At 34.2% G+C, this 20,053-nt stretch overlaps 1 protein-coding gene across 1 annotated transcript; it reads left to right on the forward strand.

Annotated features, from left to right (window-relative positions):
* The first annotated feature begins 10,035 nt into the window (after window positions 1-10,035).
* On the forward strand, window positions 10,036-19,827 carry LOC138857763 (leucine-rich repeat-containing protein 15-like). Its single transcript, XM_070111472.1, is given in 7 exon segments — window positions 10,036-10,151; window positions 10,547-10,690; window positions 10,767-11,077; window positions 14,772-14,920; window positions 14,981-15,017; window positions 15,020-15,233; window positions 19,278-19,827. Coding segments are annotated over 7 exon segments (1,350 nt in total). The 3' UTR covers window positions 19,657-19,827.
* The last annotated feature ends 226 nt before the right edge of the window (window positions 19,828-20,053 follow it).

Raw genomic sequence — 20,053 nt, forward strand, 5'->3', positions numbered from 1 at the left:
GAATCACTATCACATGTGGTAAAAGCCCTCAAAACCGCAGGGTTTCCATTAAAAAAGATAACGGCGAACCCCCTAATATCTTAGAGGACATACCTAAAAAAAATCTGTTGGACACTAATTTCCTTAAATTCGAAAAGAAAAGTACAACAAAAACTCTGGGGATCCAATGGAATGCGATATCTGACCGGTTTTCATACACTACAGAGTCAATATCAGCATTATCCGCTATTACAAAACGCCAAATTTTATCCTATGTAGCAAAACTTTTCGACCTCGCAGGATGGCTTTCGATAATTATGATACAAGCCAAAATCCTAATACAAGATTTATGGTTAGTTGGAACCGACTGGGACGAACAAGTAAAACCCCTTCGTTTAAGAAAGTGGTCCCAGTTTGCGAGCAATCTAAATGATATCACACAGATACCAATTCCAAAATGGGTAAATTATGCCCCAGAGCACAAAGTCGAACTACACGGCTTTTGTGACGCTTCTGAAAAGGCATATTGGCGATGGATAACAGAATCTCCCGATTCTTGGCCAAAATCGCCCATGCGCGATATAATTGCCCCAAAAAGTCGAAAAATCGACTATTTTCACACAACAGTGGATGATACCGACATCCTCGAACGATTTTCATCGTTCCCACGAGCCCTCAGAGTAATCGCTTATATGCTCAAGTTCATAGAGCGACTCAAAATTAAACTTAAGGGAGTAACCTCATTATATTCCCTATGCGATACAGTGACGCACCTAGACTTACAAAAAGCAAAGGTCGCTCTTATCGCATATACTCAAGCGCGCCACTTCAGCCGCGATATATCACTATTGAGAGAATAAAAACCTATTGAAAAGAGAAGTCCCCCCTTAGTTCTAAACCTATTCCTCGACACGAAAGGTCTTCTTCGTGTGAATGATCGACTCGTCACATTACTCATCAATTATATCCACATATTAATGCTTCATGCCGAACATCGCCTCATGCAACACATGGTCCGCCAGGAATTTTACATTCCCCGACTTAAGCCCCAAATAAAGAAGTGCATTTTCTGTGCAAAATCTGTACCACGCACAAGCAAAAGATGCGAACACAGATTATGGCAGCACTTCCCTGGAACGCTGCAACTTTGCTCTGCCTTTCTCCATCACAGGTGTCGATTTTGCTGGGCCTTTTCAAATAAAGGCGTCCATGATAAGGTCTCCCAAGGTTTTTGTCTGTTTTACGATATAAGCAGTGCACCTTTATCTTTGTACTAATCTGACGAAGGAAGCTTTCCTTGTGGCATTTGCCCGCTTCTATCAAAGATAATGAGCGATAATGGTAAAACAGTTATAGGCGCTCAAAGAGCCACCGAAAAACAATTTGTGGACTTTATCAAACAAGTCTCACTTGATATTGTACAAAAGTATGCGCCCCAACGTATTAATTGGCAATTCATCCCCCCAAGCGCTCCTCATATGGGTGGTTTATGAGAATCAGCTGTAAAAAGATTCAGATCCCACTTCAAAAAAGTAGCTGGAAATTACAAATTCAATTACGAAGAATTCACGACATTATTAATTCGAATTGAAGCCATTCTCAATTCACAGCCTCTTACAATCCTTTCGCAAGATCCCTCCGATTCCACAGCTTTGACTCCAGGACACTTTCTCAAAGGAACACCCATTCTGGCCATACCTGAACCAAGCCTGGAGTCGCTATCCTTATTAAATCGCTGGGAAAGAATTAAAACTCTCCATCACGATTTCAGCCGCCGATGGAAATAAGAATACATAAAGGATCTCCATAAACGATACCGTTGGAAGACTCCTGAACAAGCACCAAAACTTGGAGATTGTGTCATCATCCATGATGATTGTCTACCTCCTACCGAATGGCGGCTTGGGCGCATAGAAAAGCTACATTACGGCTCCGACGGTCATATACGAGTGGTTGATCTTCATACACAAAGCGGAATGCTAACCAGACCGCTCGTGAAGCTATGCTTTCTCCCAACCGTCGATAATAGCGACACAGCAAAACGCAAACAATCAACCTAAACAACCGCAATACAATAAAATAATCAAATCAAGAAGCAAAAAACCGAAAAACTCGTTAATAACCGTTAAAAATAACAAATAACTAATAAAAAAATGGTCGATCAATACGATGACTCATTCATGCCACATAGCGTGGCACGATCATCCATATCCTTTATATGACAAATCTGCATAATTAAACAACTCTTTCATTCAGATTAACATGGATGTGGATACGCCAACTAGTCCCACGCCAACTGTGCGGTCGGCTACCAACGTGCCACGCACGGGGCCTACCATAACGCCCCGATCTGCAGCTGCGACTACCCCTACAAGCGCACCTGCAACGCCACCGATACCAGCACCAGTTCCTCGTGGTGGCACGCGACCTTCACCGACGCTACCATCACTGCCTTCAAAGGCACATCGTATACGATGTCCCATATGTCGGCGCCCACACCGCCTGCAACATTGTGGGATTTTTAGAAGTATGCTACCGTTGCAACGACACACGCCCAGGCACACGGGTACTGTCTAAACTGCCTATCGCACACGCATGGGAATCAAGAGTGTGAGTCCACGGGTCTGTGCCAAATTTGCAGCAGACCACATCACACGCTACTTCATCGCACCTCGAGGCGCGACGCCGGTCGGTCATCTACCCTTCGAAGCCGCGCAACAGGACCTCAACTCGTGCGGTACACCCGCGGAATGTAACACCACGGTGTCGACAGCCTAAACCGCAACGACGTCGTTCCACGGGTCTGAGCAGTGTTGTGGCAACGCTACAACAGCTGCAGCGACTACTAGGCTAGGGGGCCGGGATGGCTAAATGACCACTCAACCCCCCCTCACCATAAGACACTGTCACACCACACCAATTCACATCCACATCACCACACCTACTTACCATACATTCCACATCACTACACCATGCACCAACATGCACACAAATACAATTAACCACGATCACACCACCATGAAGACATAAATATATAAGGAACTAGAAGAAGGATCCCGCTGGTTTTTTATCATTTGACTCGGTTACGACCACATCTCTCTATTCGAGCACCCGCCACTTCACTTCGCTTTCTTTCTTTGTACGAACGGTGAGTGAAATCAAAATTGATTTATTACGAATGATTTATTATGAATTTAATATCCTGGTCAAAGGCAAGTAAATATATTTGGCACTATTTTTTAGGAAGCATGAGGGTATCATGTCTGGGCCATAACTAAAATATGGTTGTAACTTATTTAAATTAAGTAGGACGTCTTCTTCAGAAATAATTGAAGCGTTAATTAAAGTATTCGGACACAGCACGTGCTGATAGGGAAAAGTTTTAGAAGAATTATTACAGTAGTTTGACTTGAAAAATTCTGTAAACATATTGGATATAATATCATTGTCACTTGAGGTAATATATTCGTATTTCATCGCGGATGGAAATTTGGAAATCCTGCGTTTGGAGTTGACGAAATCATAAAATGATTTTGGATTAATTACAATATTATTTTTTATTTTATTTAAGTAATTTTTATAAAATTTTTTGTTTAGGTCAAAATATTGTTGACGCAATACAGAATATTTACAATAGTCGACAAGTAAACCGGTTTTTTTTAAATGTTTAAATATATATATATAAATATAGAAAGGTACGCCAGTCGAAATAACTGTAAGAGCAGCGCAATGAATTCGAACACACCATCCCACACACATTCCACACTAATCCAACCACCACAATCACACCACACATGAGGACACACTACCACACACCACACCGAAGGAAAAGGGACCGATAAGCGACCAAAAGGCCCTCTTGCGCGACGTCATTGTACGATAAACACGACTTCCGCTTATCAACCGTCACGGCCCTTTTTCATTTAAATAATTTGTCTATTAATTTTTTGTTTTCTCTTATAAATAAAATTGTGAACTTCTTAAAAAACAAAAAAGAACCGGTATGTTAGTGAAGATAAAGTATAAAAGGTGAGTTCTAACCAAGGTGGTGCATAAATTAAACATTGTTCCTTCGAGCCTTACGAAAAGGCAAAGGAAAAAATAAATAAATCAATAAAATATAAGTACAAAAGTGCGGGGATCATATATTTACATATACATATAAAAAAATTTAAAAAAAATCAAAAGCGTACAGTGACACAAACAAGTGAAGTGAAAATGAATATACATACATATATAAAAAAAAACAAGTAAGGAAGTTTAAAGTTCTTCTAACTGTGGTATTTCTGTACTGCAGCAATACACCAATCTCGCTTAGTTATCGCTGGAAGCTTTGCCACCACTATTGGTACAGCTAACGCATCCCACTTATTTATATGGATATCCATAACACGCAATGCACGCAGCGACTCATGAACCGTGTCCACAATAGGCAATAACGATTGTGATGACTCCTGGGTAGCTGTTTTAAGCTTAAGAAAACGGGATACGTGTATTTCCGCTAGCTGCTTCTTATTGTCATAGCGGTCCTTGAGAGCCTTCCACACCTCTTGATAGCCATCCGAGTATATTCCACCAATTAAAGGAACAGTAGCGTGACGAAGTTTTCCCAATTTGAAGGCTTCTGGGTATGCCGAATTAGGTACCAGTGTTTCAAAGGCGTCTTTGAACGCTAACCATTTACACATGTCTCCATCAAATAACGGGGTAGCTGACGCCAATTTGAGATTGTGGGACAAATGTGCGCTCCGTCAGCGACATTTTTATCCCAAAACCGCGATTAATTAAAAATATTTGTCCTCACAGGAGGTACCATAATGTTAAATAATTAATTTACCAGCGGGTAGAGTTCTCAATGCTTTATTGGGATTTGTACGATTGTGAACGGTTTGCTTGACATCAAACCATAGATGAGTACAATCAGTACCGAGTTACAATCAGAGAAGAATTCGTTGTCCTCCGACAGTTATAGAAGTTTAACGGAATTTAAAATACTGTAACTTTAAATATGCATAAACAAAGATAATTGTAAAGACAATGAATGATAAACGAGAGATGTCAAATATAAAACTTAAGTAAGACAGTATTGCCAGATCAAAACGTGACATTATTAGAAAATAAACTTAAACTAATGTAAATAATCCTAAACAAACCCTATTCTATCAAGTTTTGCCAATACCACATACTACTAACATGCCCCAGACTAATAAATTGCTCCCACCGTTTCATTAAGGTACCTCACATATATCATATGGAGTAAAGTCAGACGAATGTTCGGAAATCCTGCTATTAGTTAGATGGGGACTAGGTAAAATTTCCACCCGACTTGATTCATTTTAGGCACAAATATACCTTTTTATGAGTAAAACACGCTCTCTCATTTTCATTGAGATAATATCACATATTGGCCGATATATGCGGTAGAAAGTTACCCGGAAGTTCTACAATCTTTATATTAGGTATATAAGGTCTATAGGAAGTATTGATCGGATTCAATCTCTTTTTGACACAAAAACATATTATTATCGAGAGCTTTATTTATATATTCTATTATTGAATTTCAATTGAATTACAAATTGACCGATATTTTAAAAAGTCAAATATATGCACCAGGGTCCACATATTTGGTAACTAGGGCTTGAACAGTTTTGGTTCGATTCAGATAATTTTTGATCACAAGGGGCATACTTTAAACGCATTATTCACGCAAACTTTTACCCCGATACAATCATTGTTGCTTGATTTGCATAGTGGAAAGTGAAAGAATCAGATGGAATTTAAAATGGTGTTATATGGGGAATAGGCGTGGTTGTAATCTGATTTCGCCCATTTTCGCACTATAACATAAAAATATGTGAAGAATGTTATGTACCGAATTTGCTTGAAATCGGTTAAGCAGATCCTGAGATATGAGTTTTCACCTAAAAGTAAGCGGTACCACCCCCACTGCCTAATTTTGAACGCGTTTCCTATATAGTCATCTCATATTATCTCAGAGATTAAAGTAAATGTTTCTGACTTATTTAGTGCTTGATTTATCGCGCTTTTAGTAGTTTTTAACAGTACCGTTATATGGTGAGTGGGCGGGGTTGTCACCCAATTTCACCCATTTTCACACTGTCGATAGAGGTGCTAAAAACATTTGTTCTAAGTAAATTTTATTATTATAGCTTTAGCGGTTTAGAATATAAGCACATTAAAACTATTAGGGGACGGACGGACGGGCGGAGAAGCAGTCACCCGGATTTTAACTCTTCTCTTCATCCTGATCATTTATATACGCATAACTTCATATCTATCTCGATTAGTTTTAGGTGATACAAACAACCGTTATTTTAACAAAATATTATACTGTGTAGCAACAGGTTTCAGGAGTATGAAAAAAAAGTGCCGAGAATAAAAATATACATATATATGCAGTGCCCTAAAAATAGATACATATATACATAGAGTGCGGAAAATAAATATACACATACATGACACAAAATCAGTTATCAAGCTAATATATAAATACACCAATAAAATATTTAATTAAAAAGATAAAAAAAGGAAGAAACGAATTTTTCTGCATTGGCACACCCCACACGTATACAAAATGAGTCGTATAGATTCCTTTTACTCTTACTTATAATTTGTATTTATTTGTTTGCGTATATCTATGTTAAAATTTAAAGTTCAACTTGTTAAAAAACTGTAATAAAATCGGTTTATATTTAAATATAGCGGTTGCGGCCAAACTGTTTTAACGTACGGTGAATTTCCGGGAAAACCAAAAACAATTTGGTGGATCATATACATCCATATATGCAATATATAATATGATATATATATATATATATATATATATAAAATAAAGAATACATATATATAAGAAACAAAATTTCAAAAACTTACTTGACCACATTTTCCGGCAATATCCCTATGCTTAATACATCATTAGCAGGATTGCGCAAAATAAGTAAGCAAGGCATATTGAAAAAATCAATAAAACTCAAACGATAAAGAAAAAAAACATACATATCTGCACGGTTACCTGCCAAGTACATACATCTCTACATACTATATATATTATATTTATATACGTAACTAACCAAGTTACAAAGCGAATAATTTTTTTACATATATACACAAAAGTGCATACCTGCACATTATCAATTTTCTTTTCCCGCGTTATTCTTATAGCGACATACACACAGCTTAAAATTTACCTATGACTGTATACCCTACGTACATAGGGTACAATATTTAAAATATTACTATATTTAAAATTATTGCTAATAATAAAAGCCCTTAAACTTAATAATAATAAAATTTAGAAAAATTAACTGTCACGATACATAAGTAGGAATTATTAAATTGAAATAAAATTTATTCGAATAAAAACACAAGAACATCGGTTTAACAGACGAAGAAGAAAAAAACCAAAAAACAAATTGTTATACTTGGTGGAAATAGGGCATTATTAGTGGTACACACGCAATTGTACATATATTCAAAGTCCATATCGGCACGTTTCTGGCAATCCCCTTGTTCTTGTTAAAACACAAGCAAGTAAGATTGCAAACAAAACACACAAGCATATTACATATGCACATAATGTGCACGCTTATGTAAAAACGTTATTCACCTCGTTTTAAAAGCGGTAATATACACAATTAACATACATACAAACGAGTACGTAACAATAAATAATAAAACACTTTGTCTTTTTAAATGAACGCAGATTCTAAGGAATCTCAACCAACTCAATATCTAAAAGTACCAAAAATGATTTCGCAGAAGCTACACGCTCAAAGCAAGGTGCTACAAAACAAAAAAAGGGTAAACACATTTCTTACAAAAAATTCATTTCGGAAAGTGACAGTTTAGTAAAATACTGCACTAGATTTTCATCTTCGCCGATTCAGGAAAATTCTGAATCGGTATTAGACATCAAAAAAAGACAATCTTGACAATTTTTGATCACGTCTCCAAACTGCATATGACGCAATCGTAGAATCTGACGGCTCTGATCTACCGGAAAATTTCAAAACCTCGGCTGACGCCAAATACGAAAACTGCTTAGACCAGTTTGAAGAAACTAAAGCAATGATTTCTGATCAACTAAAACTAATTAAAGCAATTGCACCTTTTCCACATCAGCGAGTAGAGCTGCCACAAGTAAAAAGTCAAGAGGCAAGTTCAGGCATCCATCTCAAGGTGCCCGCATATGACATAGAAATATTTCATGGTGGTTATAAACAATGGCCGTCCTTCCGGGACATGTTTACAGCCGTTTACATAAAGTATCCAAAATTATCAAATGCTCAAAAATTGTATCACCTCCGATACAAAACAAAAGGTTAAGCAGGCGTAATAGTAAAACAGTTCGCATTAAATGACGATAGTTTTAATTTGGTTTGGGAAGCTCTTAAATAAAGATACGAAAACGCAAAAATATTTGTCGATAAGCAAATATCGCTATTAATGAACTTTCCAAAAATTCAAAAGGAAACAAGTGAAGAATTTATCAAACTTCAATCCACTGTTTCAAATTTCCTTCCGGGACATGTTTACAGCCGTTTACATAAACCACCCAAAATTATCAAATGCACAAAAATTGTATCACCTCCGAGATACGAAAACGAAAAATTTTTTGTTGATAAACTAATATCGATAACAATGAACAAACGGAAACAAGTGAAGAATTCATCAAACTTCAATCCGCTGTTTCAAATTGTTTGTCGGTTTTATCGACACAGAATATTCCCACAGACAATTGTGACTCTAGAATGGTAAATATATGCACCCTCGCATTACCATAAAAGTTATTACTTCTATGGGAGCAATCGCTCTCATCACGAAGAAAATGCCTCACGTGGCAACAATTGAAAGATTTCCTAACTACCCAGTACAAAATCGCAGAAAGTGTAGGCAAAAAACTAGGCAGAACGAAAAGCGTTCAACGCGACCTGAATAGAAACTTCCACAGACCCCAAGCCAGTATCAACAACAATTTAAATAGAAGCTTCTTCAAAAATCAAACGTTCACATCTGAACAGTACAAACAAATGTCATACGAACTATGTACAGGATATTCATCGACCACCGAGGAAGGGAAAACTGACAACCACGCAAACCCGCATAACACAGAAAAAGTTGTCAGCATAGCTTTTGCCGATTTAAAATATTTTTCCGTGGCTCGCAAAAATATGCGTCGATATGTACTCATGCTCAATAATAATACAAGAAACTGCTGATGGGTTTACCAATCCACTCACATTTGTTATGTCAGTACTGACGGTCAATCCTGTTACTGTTAGAAAGAGACACTTACGATTTATATTGCTTACTATATCTTTACACATGTAAGTATGAAATAGCTGCATTCTTTAGTACTGTCACCATTGAGAAACAAATCAACAGTAAAATGACTGTTCTAAAAGCAAATTTTATATACGTCGGAAGGAGACAGCACACATTTCCATAGGAGTTTCGAGAAGTTGTGAAATACCTAAGTATCTAACTGTTATTCCGTGCGATAAACTAAAAGTGTTGCGTGCTCCTGTGCAATAACTCTTTTTCTGTTAAAAAAATAAATATATAACGAAGGAGTTTTCAAATATAATATACGTAAGTTATTATTAAGTTTCAAATAAAATTATATTTTTAGTTAATTTTAATTTTTATTTAAGCATTTTTAAATTCCGAAATATCCATGAACTGGCGACATATATAGGAAATTTTAAATTTGTTGTTGATCCATTCTAGACACAAGGACACAATGTTATTAGCGATACGTTTTTTAAATTTATTTAAGATATCTCATATTAAGACCAGTTGACACGATATAAAGTCAGTTCGAAAATCTTTATATTAGGTTATGGGGACTAGCGGATGTATGGAATCGATTTTACGCACTTATGGTATCACTACATATAATATTATTTTTGGATTATTTATTTCACCTAAAGGTGAGTGCTGCCACCCCCATTGTTTAATTTTGATTCCAGGTCCTATGGAGCCCTTCCGTATCATATAGGATATGAAATTGAATGCTTCTGATGTATTTATTTAATGAGTTATCGTATCTTAGAAGTTTTTAACATAATCGGGCATGGTTATCATTTGATTTCATCCCTTTTCACAACGAATGAAGAGAAATTAGAAGTACATCACCACAGCAAGATCGAGTGAAATAGTTTAAGTGATTTGTGGGATATACACATTAAACCAATAAGAGGGCGGGGCCAAGCTCACTTCCGCAGACCACCCCACCTTCTATTCTGTGAATAACTATATCAAATTATAGTTTCGTATCTTAATTTTCGGCTAATTTATGGCGTTTTATATTATTATTATTTATAAATATATACTTAGACAGCTCCATATATAAGTCGATTAGTTTAAGATGTGCCAAAAAACCGTTAGATGAAAAAAATTACAATATTATTAAGCATACGATAGTATAAAAAACAAAGGTAGAGCGGCAGGAGTGGTACTTTTAGAAGTGGTTTGTTTTGTCCTCTTTTAACAAACATAACATATATCATCAATTTTCCAATATAAAGTTTTAATATCTTTGTAGTGACCTTTCAAGGAATAATTTTTCAACTTTCCATAAAGACACTTTTCGTGGTTTGACTTTGCTGAAAGAACTGGACCTATCCAATAACATTCTAAACTTTATTCCAGCGAATCTCTTTCAAGACCTAGATAGTCTCTTACAATTGTAAGTTCATTGAAATTGCCAAGCATTATGATTTTATTAACGTTATTTTATGATTTGCATGTATACATATATTTAGGCGGCTTCAAAACAACCATTTGGAGAACTTAGCTTCAGTAACATTTTGGAAGCTTCGTAACTTAAATTTAATAGACATTAGCAAAAACCTGCTATCCGATTTGCCAACAAACTTATTCGGTCATAGCCAACTTTTGATTGTCATTAACTTAAGCCAAAATAGAATACAACATTTTTCACCGGAATTACTTCGGGATCAATTAGTGCTAGAGGACTTAGACCTGTCTCGGAATGAAATTTTGGAACTTCAATCTGGATGTCTAAAAAATTTAAAAACTCTAAAAATGATCGATTTTTCTTTTAACTTTATTTGTAAGTACATATGACAATTATATGCTATTTGTTATTTATATATGTCAATAGATCGTGGCAAAGTATTCAGAAAGCTCATAGATTTTAGTATTTTTCATACCAATAATAATGTTCAGAGTTTAGCATTACCTCTAGAGAGAATAATGCTGTTGCAACATTAAAATTTATCAAAAACTATTGTGTCTTGAGAATACTTTCACGCTTGGTATTAATGTGCAGAATACAAAAAAAAAATCGGCTAACCTTCATATATCCGGTCAAATATGCTAAATAAAAGATGCGAAAAAAACAAATATTTTATCCGGATTTTTACCCAATAATCTTTCGCACGATGAATATGCACGTACCACTGCGATTAGGTGTTACAATGTTGCATAAATTTCGAGTGACTGTCTGTCCATCCGTCCGAGCAAGCGATAACTTGAGTACAAATTAAGAAATCGTTATTAAACTTGGTTGGCACCCAAGAGAGGTTGGTATTGTCATTAATTGAAAACATATAATGTGTCATAAATAAACTTCCCAATAAAGCATTCTTGTTCTTTGTTACTACGGATCGAATTAGAAAGGAGAAAAACGGTAGGTAATGTTATCTAGACATTCCTATTTTACGGTGTGAAAATTGGCGAAATTTTCACAACTTTTAAATTCCAAATCCACCATTGAATATATCGGGATAAAACTTTACGCAAATAGTGTCTTTAAGATATGGCATCTTAAGTCTAAAAATTGTCAAAATCAGACCATAACTGTACAAGCCCCCAGATACCAAAAATATGAACCCCAGTGCCAATAGCTGACTTTTTCCCGAAAATATCGGTCAATGTGTGAAATATATTATTGAAATTATAAGAAGAATCTTTTTTCTAATAAGACTGTACCCCGGTGTCAAAAATTAATAAAGTCGGGTCAATACTCTCCCTCGCCCCCATATACACAATGTATTAATAACCCGATTTTAACCAATTTGTATCTTACGACACATTTTTACCAAAAAAATGTGCTCTATTTCATTAAGATCTGGAAGTTCGAAAAACTTTATATAAGGGGACGTATTGACGTATTGCGTATTGACACAATTTTACCGTTTTTAACACAAGGGTACAGTTAGGGTTAGGGTTAGTTATGGCACTTTATAGGGTTTCGATTAATGTCGTTTTCTGTGTGTGGCAATGGCAGATAACGTAAATTATAGAGAAGATTCAACTGACAAAATGCGATTTCACCACAGTGATTATACTTAAATGTATGCATTGACATTACAGTTGCATGTTAGCCTATTGACTTATATTTTTATATATGCAACCAATTTTGTTGATATGAATATAATTTTGCGAATTTTTATGAATGCATGCAAAAAATATGAATTCTAATTATATTATTTAATTTTCAAACGAATATTTGTAGTCAATGTGCAAATAATACCTACTTTTTATATATTCCTTATTTTTGATAATATAATATATGTACTTTCATATATATATATATAGTGATTGATATGTATACTATATATGTTCATAACATACGATCATAATACAGGAATAAATATAAATCATATCTCTTATCATTCAAAACTTACATACGTATGTATCATATACAGAGCAATAACATGTGCGACCACTGCTCTATATTGTATGTACATAGTTACATATGTGCGTATGATATTGCCACACAAATAATGCATACCCAAACATACATAAGTACGAGTATATGGATAGACATATAAATCTGTCACGCGTAAAAACTACAAACAATGTTCTACAAAAACAACAATCGTTCAAATGACATAAGCAGCATCAGAAATCAATATGCCGAATTTCTGAAACAAAATTTATTTTGAATCATGCAACAACAACATTTTCTTCGGAAGCTTCGCTAACTCATAAAAAGAGACATCATCACATCTCCCCGAACATGGATTTGCCAACAAGAGTCTGTTTGCGACGATGGCAAAAGCTAAAAATCAAAAATTGAACAACTTTCTGATGTTCTCTCTAAAAGGGAAAACTGACAACCACGCAAACCGACATAACACAGAAAAAATTGTCAGCATAGCTTTTGCCGATTTAAAATATTTTTCCGTGGCTCGCAAAAATATGCGTCGATATGTACGCATGCTCAATAATCCTACAAGAAACTGCTGATGGGTTCACCAATCCACTCACATTTGTTATGTCAGTACTGACGGTCAATTTACCCGTCAAGTGACCATCACTGTTACTGTTAGAATGAGACACTTACGATTTATATTGCTTACTATATCTTTACATATGTAAGTATGAAATAGCTGCATTCTTTAGTACTGTCACCACTGAGAGTCAAATCAACAGTAAAATGACTGTTCTAAAAGCAACTTTTATATACGTCGAAGGAGACAGCACACATTTCCATAGGAGTTTCGAGAAGTTGTGAAATACCTAAGTATGTAACTGTTATTCCGTGCGATAAACTAAAAGTGTTGCGTGCTCCTGTGCAATAACTCTTTTTCTGTTAAAAAAATAAATATATAACGAAGGAGTTTTTAAATATAATATACGTGAGTTATTATTAAGTTTCAAATAAAATTATATTTTTAGTTAATTTAAATTTTTATTTAAGCATTTTTAAATTCCGAAATATCCATGAACTGGCGACATATATAGCAGAGCTTTTGGGAAGAGCAAGCATGGAATCAAGTGAAAATATCTTTTCATAGTTTATTACTTAATTATATTTTGGTTGCATTCCATTTTTATATTTATGTATATTACTGTAACTAACTTTAACTAAAAGTTTTGAGTTTATTAAAGAAATAAAAATTGTATTATATACTCCGCAAAAGAATTTTAAACCTTATGCAAATTTACAAACATTATGCGTATGGTTCCTTGTTTATTTTGTTTACACGCTTACTTAAAGATGTATGTATGATCATATATGCGACCGCTTGGTCCTTTCAGAGGTTATCAAATCTTTTAATGACCAAATTAAATAAATATATGTATATATTATTTATAAAACCTATGTATATTAATTACACATTTAGGTAATAATACAATACTTACTTTATCATATATTTCAAAAGATTTTATTGACTTCATCATGATTCATGAAATAGCTCAGTTTGAATATACTTGTATGTATATACTTATGTGCTTTGATACCAAATATATACAGATTATCTAAAAAGTATATGCAGATTCGTTTATGGATTGTAAATAAAGGAATATATACGCGTACATTCCTTAACATTGGAATTTTCTTAATTTTTCTCAATTAACACTGAAAATGTTCAATTCTGCTATTTTTGAGTCAGTCTCCTTATGTTAATTTTGGTGAAACACGTTCATCTTTTTCAGTTCCCCTTTGAAAACTGAAATATTTTGATAATGGCCGTGCCATGAATTTTCTCTATGATATACGTTCTCTGGCAATGGAGATTCTGCCTATCTACCATACGAACCTTCTCATGGTGTTAAGAAACATGTATACCAAGTTTAATCAAGATATCTAAATTTTTAATCAAATTTTCGCTTGCACAGACGGGTGGACATACAGCCCCAGAATTTCTACTCGTTTAGATTAGTTTTAGGTGATGCAATCAACCGTTAGGAGAACAAAACTATTATACTCGTAGCAACCACATGTATATATAACATATACGAGGGCATTAAAAACCAAACTAAACATACCATTGTAATTTATGTTCTTACAGCAAGCATTTCGGATGACTTCTTTTCTGACCTGAAGAACCTGCGGAGCTTGATTCTCCATAATAATCGAATTTCATCGCTGTCCATGGAATTATTAAAAAATTTGAAAAGCTTAATTAGTTTGGATCTAAGTACAAATCGAATTTCGAAGGTAATTTCAATTAATTTCATTTACACAATACTTATTTTTGTCACAACATTCCTCTCCTAGATTGATGGCAATGCATTCTCCGACCTAAAAAATTTGCGGGACTGCTCTTAGGACGAAACTATCTTTCTGACATACCCGATGGTTTGTTTAACAATGTGAATTCATTAATAAGTCTTAATTTGTTTTCTAATAATCGTACTACGATTGAGTCAAGTGATTTTCAAGGGTTAGTTATTTTAGAAAAACTTATGCTAAACAACAACATACTAAAAAAGATGGAAGTTTTCACGCCTATGGGAAAGTTGGAAAAATTGTAAGTATTTTCGAATGTATAAATTATAGTGTGCGCTGGAACTTGTGTGAACATATGGAACACACACTCGGGGGTTAAGAGTCCAATTTTATATTGACTACTCTGTAGCATGAACGATTAAGCGTTGAATATCGTAATAATCGGAGTTCTTCAAAAACTAATTTTTAAAGAGCGTAAAAATTAGAAAAAACTGAGAGAAATAGTAACTGTAAATCGAATAATTGTAAATACTGCAGATCTGTCTTTGCTTAATATTTCAATGTATTTTCCATGGAAAATAAAAAGTCATAATATAAGTGATAAAGTTAAAATTAAATTTTTGATATTCAAGTATGCATTTAATGGGCCGAAAGAAATACTACAGTCATATTACTAATATACTTGCCATGCAGAAATTTCTTGAGATAGGAGTGCATAAATCGGTGTCGAAAATAAAGATTTTTTACTTTGTAAAATTGCAATTAGTGATATGTTTTAGAAAGCTAATTAAAACAATTTATATATGAGTATAGAATGTGATATTGATAATATACACATTTTGGCTTTGGGTACCGATTTTCATAAAAATTACGTTCACGTTACCCAGAGGGACGGCATACAAGCTGAACTTTTAATGGTCGACCCGAAAATTTTAGCCAAAGTCCTGCATTCTCACATCTGTGCGGCTTGGCACAACGAAACAATACCTCCAACATGGTTAAAGTCAGCTCTGCTGACCAAGAAAACACGCTTTGCATCATAGCTCGCAAATCTGCAGAAGCACACAGCTCAAAATATACTGTTGTACGAAAGCGAAACAAGGTTGGGCTCGAACTCCATCATTTAGAGATTTTATGAATTCATCCACAAGTACCTACAAATCATCGCGCACAATATATTGGGCCAAAATTATTAGCAATGAAGCGCTATGGAGATTAACAAAAGTGGAACCCGTACTTATCAAATAAAACACAGAAAATGGCGCTAAATAGGCCATACTTCAAGGAAGGCTCCAAACAGCTTTACGAGGATGTAGCTTGACTAGAATCCACCAGGAAGCAGAAGTCTTGACCGACAATAACATGGACAAGGTCGATGCCATGCGCCAATTAGCCGATGCAATAATCATCCGGGACGCCGCAAAGACTACAACCCTCAATGAGAACCCGTGTGAGATGGCGCTACGTTGTTGAGGGAACAGTAACAAGGAACAAGAACAGAATGCATTGTACAATGATTTGGGATAATATTTATTACAAACCGGGATAAAGGACTATTTTTGGATTAGCAACTAGAAAATTTAAATAAATACCTAATACCAAACATACATACACACTTGTATTTGCATTGAATCTGCCCACGCCGACCCGCCCACATAAGCAAGTTAGGTAATTGCCTATGTCGCAGGAGTTTTAGGTCTGTCATTTTGGCTAATTTTCTTAACATATTTTATTTATTTATTTGATTTTACTTAAATAAAATATAAAACAATTTATAAACTACTTTATTTATTTCATTTGTATAGAATATACAAAAATTATAGTTTAATATTTTCGCATTCCATTCGAAATTATTCAAACAGTTTACTTTTTTAATTGTACTATTAATTATAATTCTTTTAAATAATTATGTTAAAAATTTGGAATATGAGTGGTTATTTATTAACAAAATGACTTCAATATTTTTCAAAAATTATAAATTTTGTTATTAAGGTAAAACAGGCTTAGAAGGAGGGAGAATTTTGCATTTGCCTAAGGCGGTAAAATATTTCGGGGCGGCCCTGCCCCTACCAGCCGCGCCTAACCACTTTCCCCTTAAAGTTTCAACATTTAAATTTTTTTTCTTTAATGACAAACACCACGCACACATATACACCCAACGAAAAATACGAGAACAACATAAACAAAATAGTTTATCTAACTATACGAATAGGGAAACGATAAACCATATTACAAATATGTGTACTAGATAGTAATAGAAAAATACCAATTTTAGGAAGAGCGGGAAATATTTCCTGATGAAAAAAATTTAATTTGGATGGTCCAGATATTTTGGCCCAACAAACGTAAGAAGATGGAAGAAAGACTAGTGCGCAATTTTATTGGAGGATCAGTTATGGTGTGGGTAGCGATTGAAGCCAACGAAATGCCAGAAATACATCGGGCATCTGGACGAAGTACTTTTAAGTTTTGGTGACAACATTTTTAAAAAATTGAATATTCGAGCACGATAATGCAACAGTTCATTTTTAAGACCAAGAATGTATTAAAATTAAAAAAACAGATCCAATACCAGTTATTAATAAATTTATTTTTCACGATTTTTTGCTTTGTTATTAAAAAACATGATGTTGGTCATCTATTTTTTTCGTTCTAGATAAATAATTTTGTTTCTCGAATTTCACAAAAATTACTGTAAATATATATTTTTTTCATAATTATATATATATAATTAACATAATATGCAAAAATAAATGGAGTAACAATATTTTTTGATATATTTAAATAACACAAATTCCAAGTTTTGTTTTGGTCCTATATAGGTATATTTCGCTAGGTGCAGTACAATATTTTTTTTTACCATAAGGCGATACGAAAAAAAATGGTCTAAATTACTTAGAAATGTGTTCCTCCAAAGTCAAATTAATCACACTAGTGGTAATGTATTTCGAATTTCCAAAAAATGGTAAAACTTTTTATCTTATTTCTTCGCCTATTGACAGAGTGCGAATAAGAAAACATCAGACCAGTGACAAATGAAAAATTTCAAAAAGAAAAGTAAAAAACGAGGAAGAAGTGTAAGTAATTTCCGTTCAAAAAATGTGGTGGGTGCTCAACTCTATACGGTGGAATTCAAATTGCACGAAGTTGAAACGACATTGGATCACACTAGCAGCCTCGATAGCGTTGTGTCATAGAACTGTTCGAGTCCATGGCGGAGATCAAGGCGGAATAACATTATCTGGTATAGAATATACGTCGGTGCATCGATAACGCTTTGCAATCGATACGCTGCGCAAAATGCAACAGATATTCAAAAGATCCGAAAAAGCCTCACAAAATGTACTTTTAAGATGCTGTCTATGTCAACGTTTAAGACCAGGGTAGACGTAATCACAATCTATTCAGTTAATAACAATATATTTTTTTGTAAATGTTATAATCATCACATTTGGCCTCTTATTAACTTATACTATAGGTCATAGACTCGAATGAAAGTTTTGCCTAATCGAAATGTTTACTTCCTTATGGATTCCAAGTGATGCTGTCTGGAGTCTTTCTTCGGGTATAACCTATCCATATGACCTCTTTCTGCACTTTACTTAACGTCAATACGAGTTCCTCTTTCTTCTAGTTTCTGACCAGAATATTCTACAAATATTTCATTTATAATGAATTCTTGGAGTCTCTGAGTGACGGAGTTTGAGACTAACCATTTTTCTGTTCCACACAACAGTAACTACATCACACATGCAGATAATATTCTGAGCATTGCTGGAAAGTCGAAAATCGCTATATTGGATATATTGTATTTAGGAGGACTGATGGAATTACCTATGTCATTAAACTAAAGTATGTTTCAGAATAATCAATTTTATTAAGATTACTCACACATTGACCGATATAATCGATATAAAGTTCACTAGAATAACGAAAATCCTTATATAATATAATATAATATGTTGTATGCAGTAATGGGGGTAACTCATGAACCTAATTTTGACTCCAAGCTATTTAATATCTAAGATTTTAAGTTCAGTTAATCTTTCCAAGATATCTAAGGACCGATTTATATGGTATAAAGCATATAGGAAGTTTGAGTTTCGATTTATTTCATTTCATTTTTTTAGGAAGAGATACCCTTTGAATTCCATTAAGAGTACTGAGGTCCTCATATTTCTCCTAATTTCCATCAAAGAAAACTTATTATATTTTACCAAGATATCTTTATTTTCAGATAAGTTATCTTTCGAAAATATAAAAGTACCGCACAATGTATTCTTGGATTTTTTCGCATTCAGTCCTTACTTTCACAATTTTAAAAGATAATTTTTTTTTTTTGCAGACGAATTGACTCGAATAAATTGCAATATTTACAAAACGGGGCGTTCAGTAGTTTAAAAAAGTTAGTCGCAGTCAAACTGGATAAGAATCCCTGGCATTGTGATTGCAAGGTTTTGTATTTAGCGCGATGGATACGGGAGTTCTCTGGAAAATTGTGGGATGGTCAAGTGGCGGTATGCCGCGGACATGGCAGTCTTGGTGGACACGAAGTAGGTTTTCTTCGATACAATGACCTTTGCGAAGGACAATGGGCCAGTATGTTGTCCTTATCTCCCAGACTTCCTTTAAGAAAACATCGCATTATGGCTCATATGAACTATACAACATATTTTAATTTATACTTGAGCCATATATATACGACTACAATCAGCGGCAATTAGTGTTAATTAGACGTGCATTTAAATGTTTCATTTTGGTACTAAAGTCAGGGTGAATCCGTTTAACACTAATTCTTAATGTGTTGGCTCTTTTAATGTAATAAACAGCTTTTTCACATATAAAAATTTAAATAATAATATTTATATAGCCATATATAGTTCTTTATAAATATACGAAACACGATTGTATAGTTTATGAGTAAATTTGTATGAAAAAATAAAAATATTATAATATTTAAGATTCGAAACTACAAAGTAAATATGTAAACAATTATGAAATAATTGTTTTTATTTTAATGGGTAAATCTTTGAAGAGCACTTAAAACTTTTGCTAAATACTGTTTGGAAATTCCACTATTTTCAACATATTAAGTCGATTTTTTCTAATATAATCTAATTG

The sequence above is a fragment of the Bactrocera oleae genome, chromosome 6 (assembly GCF_042242935.1).
Source record: "Bactrocera oleae isolate idBacOlea1 chromosome 6, idBacOlea1, whole genome shotgun sequence".
In the NCBI taxonomy this organism is placed as follows: domain Eukaryota; kingdom Metazoa; phylum Arthropoda; class Insecta; order Diptera; family Tephritidae; genus Bactrocera; species Bactrocera oleae.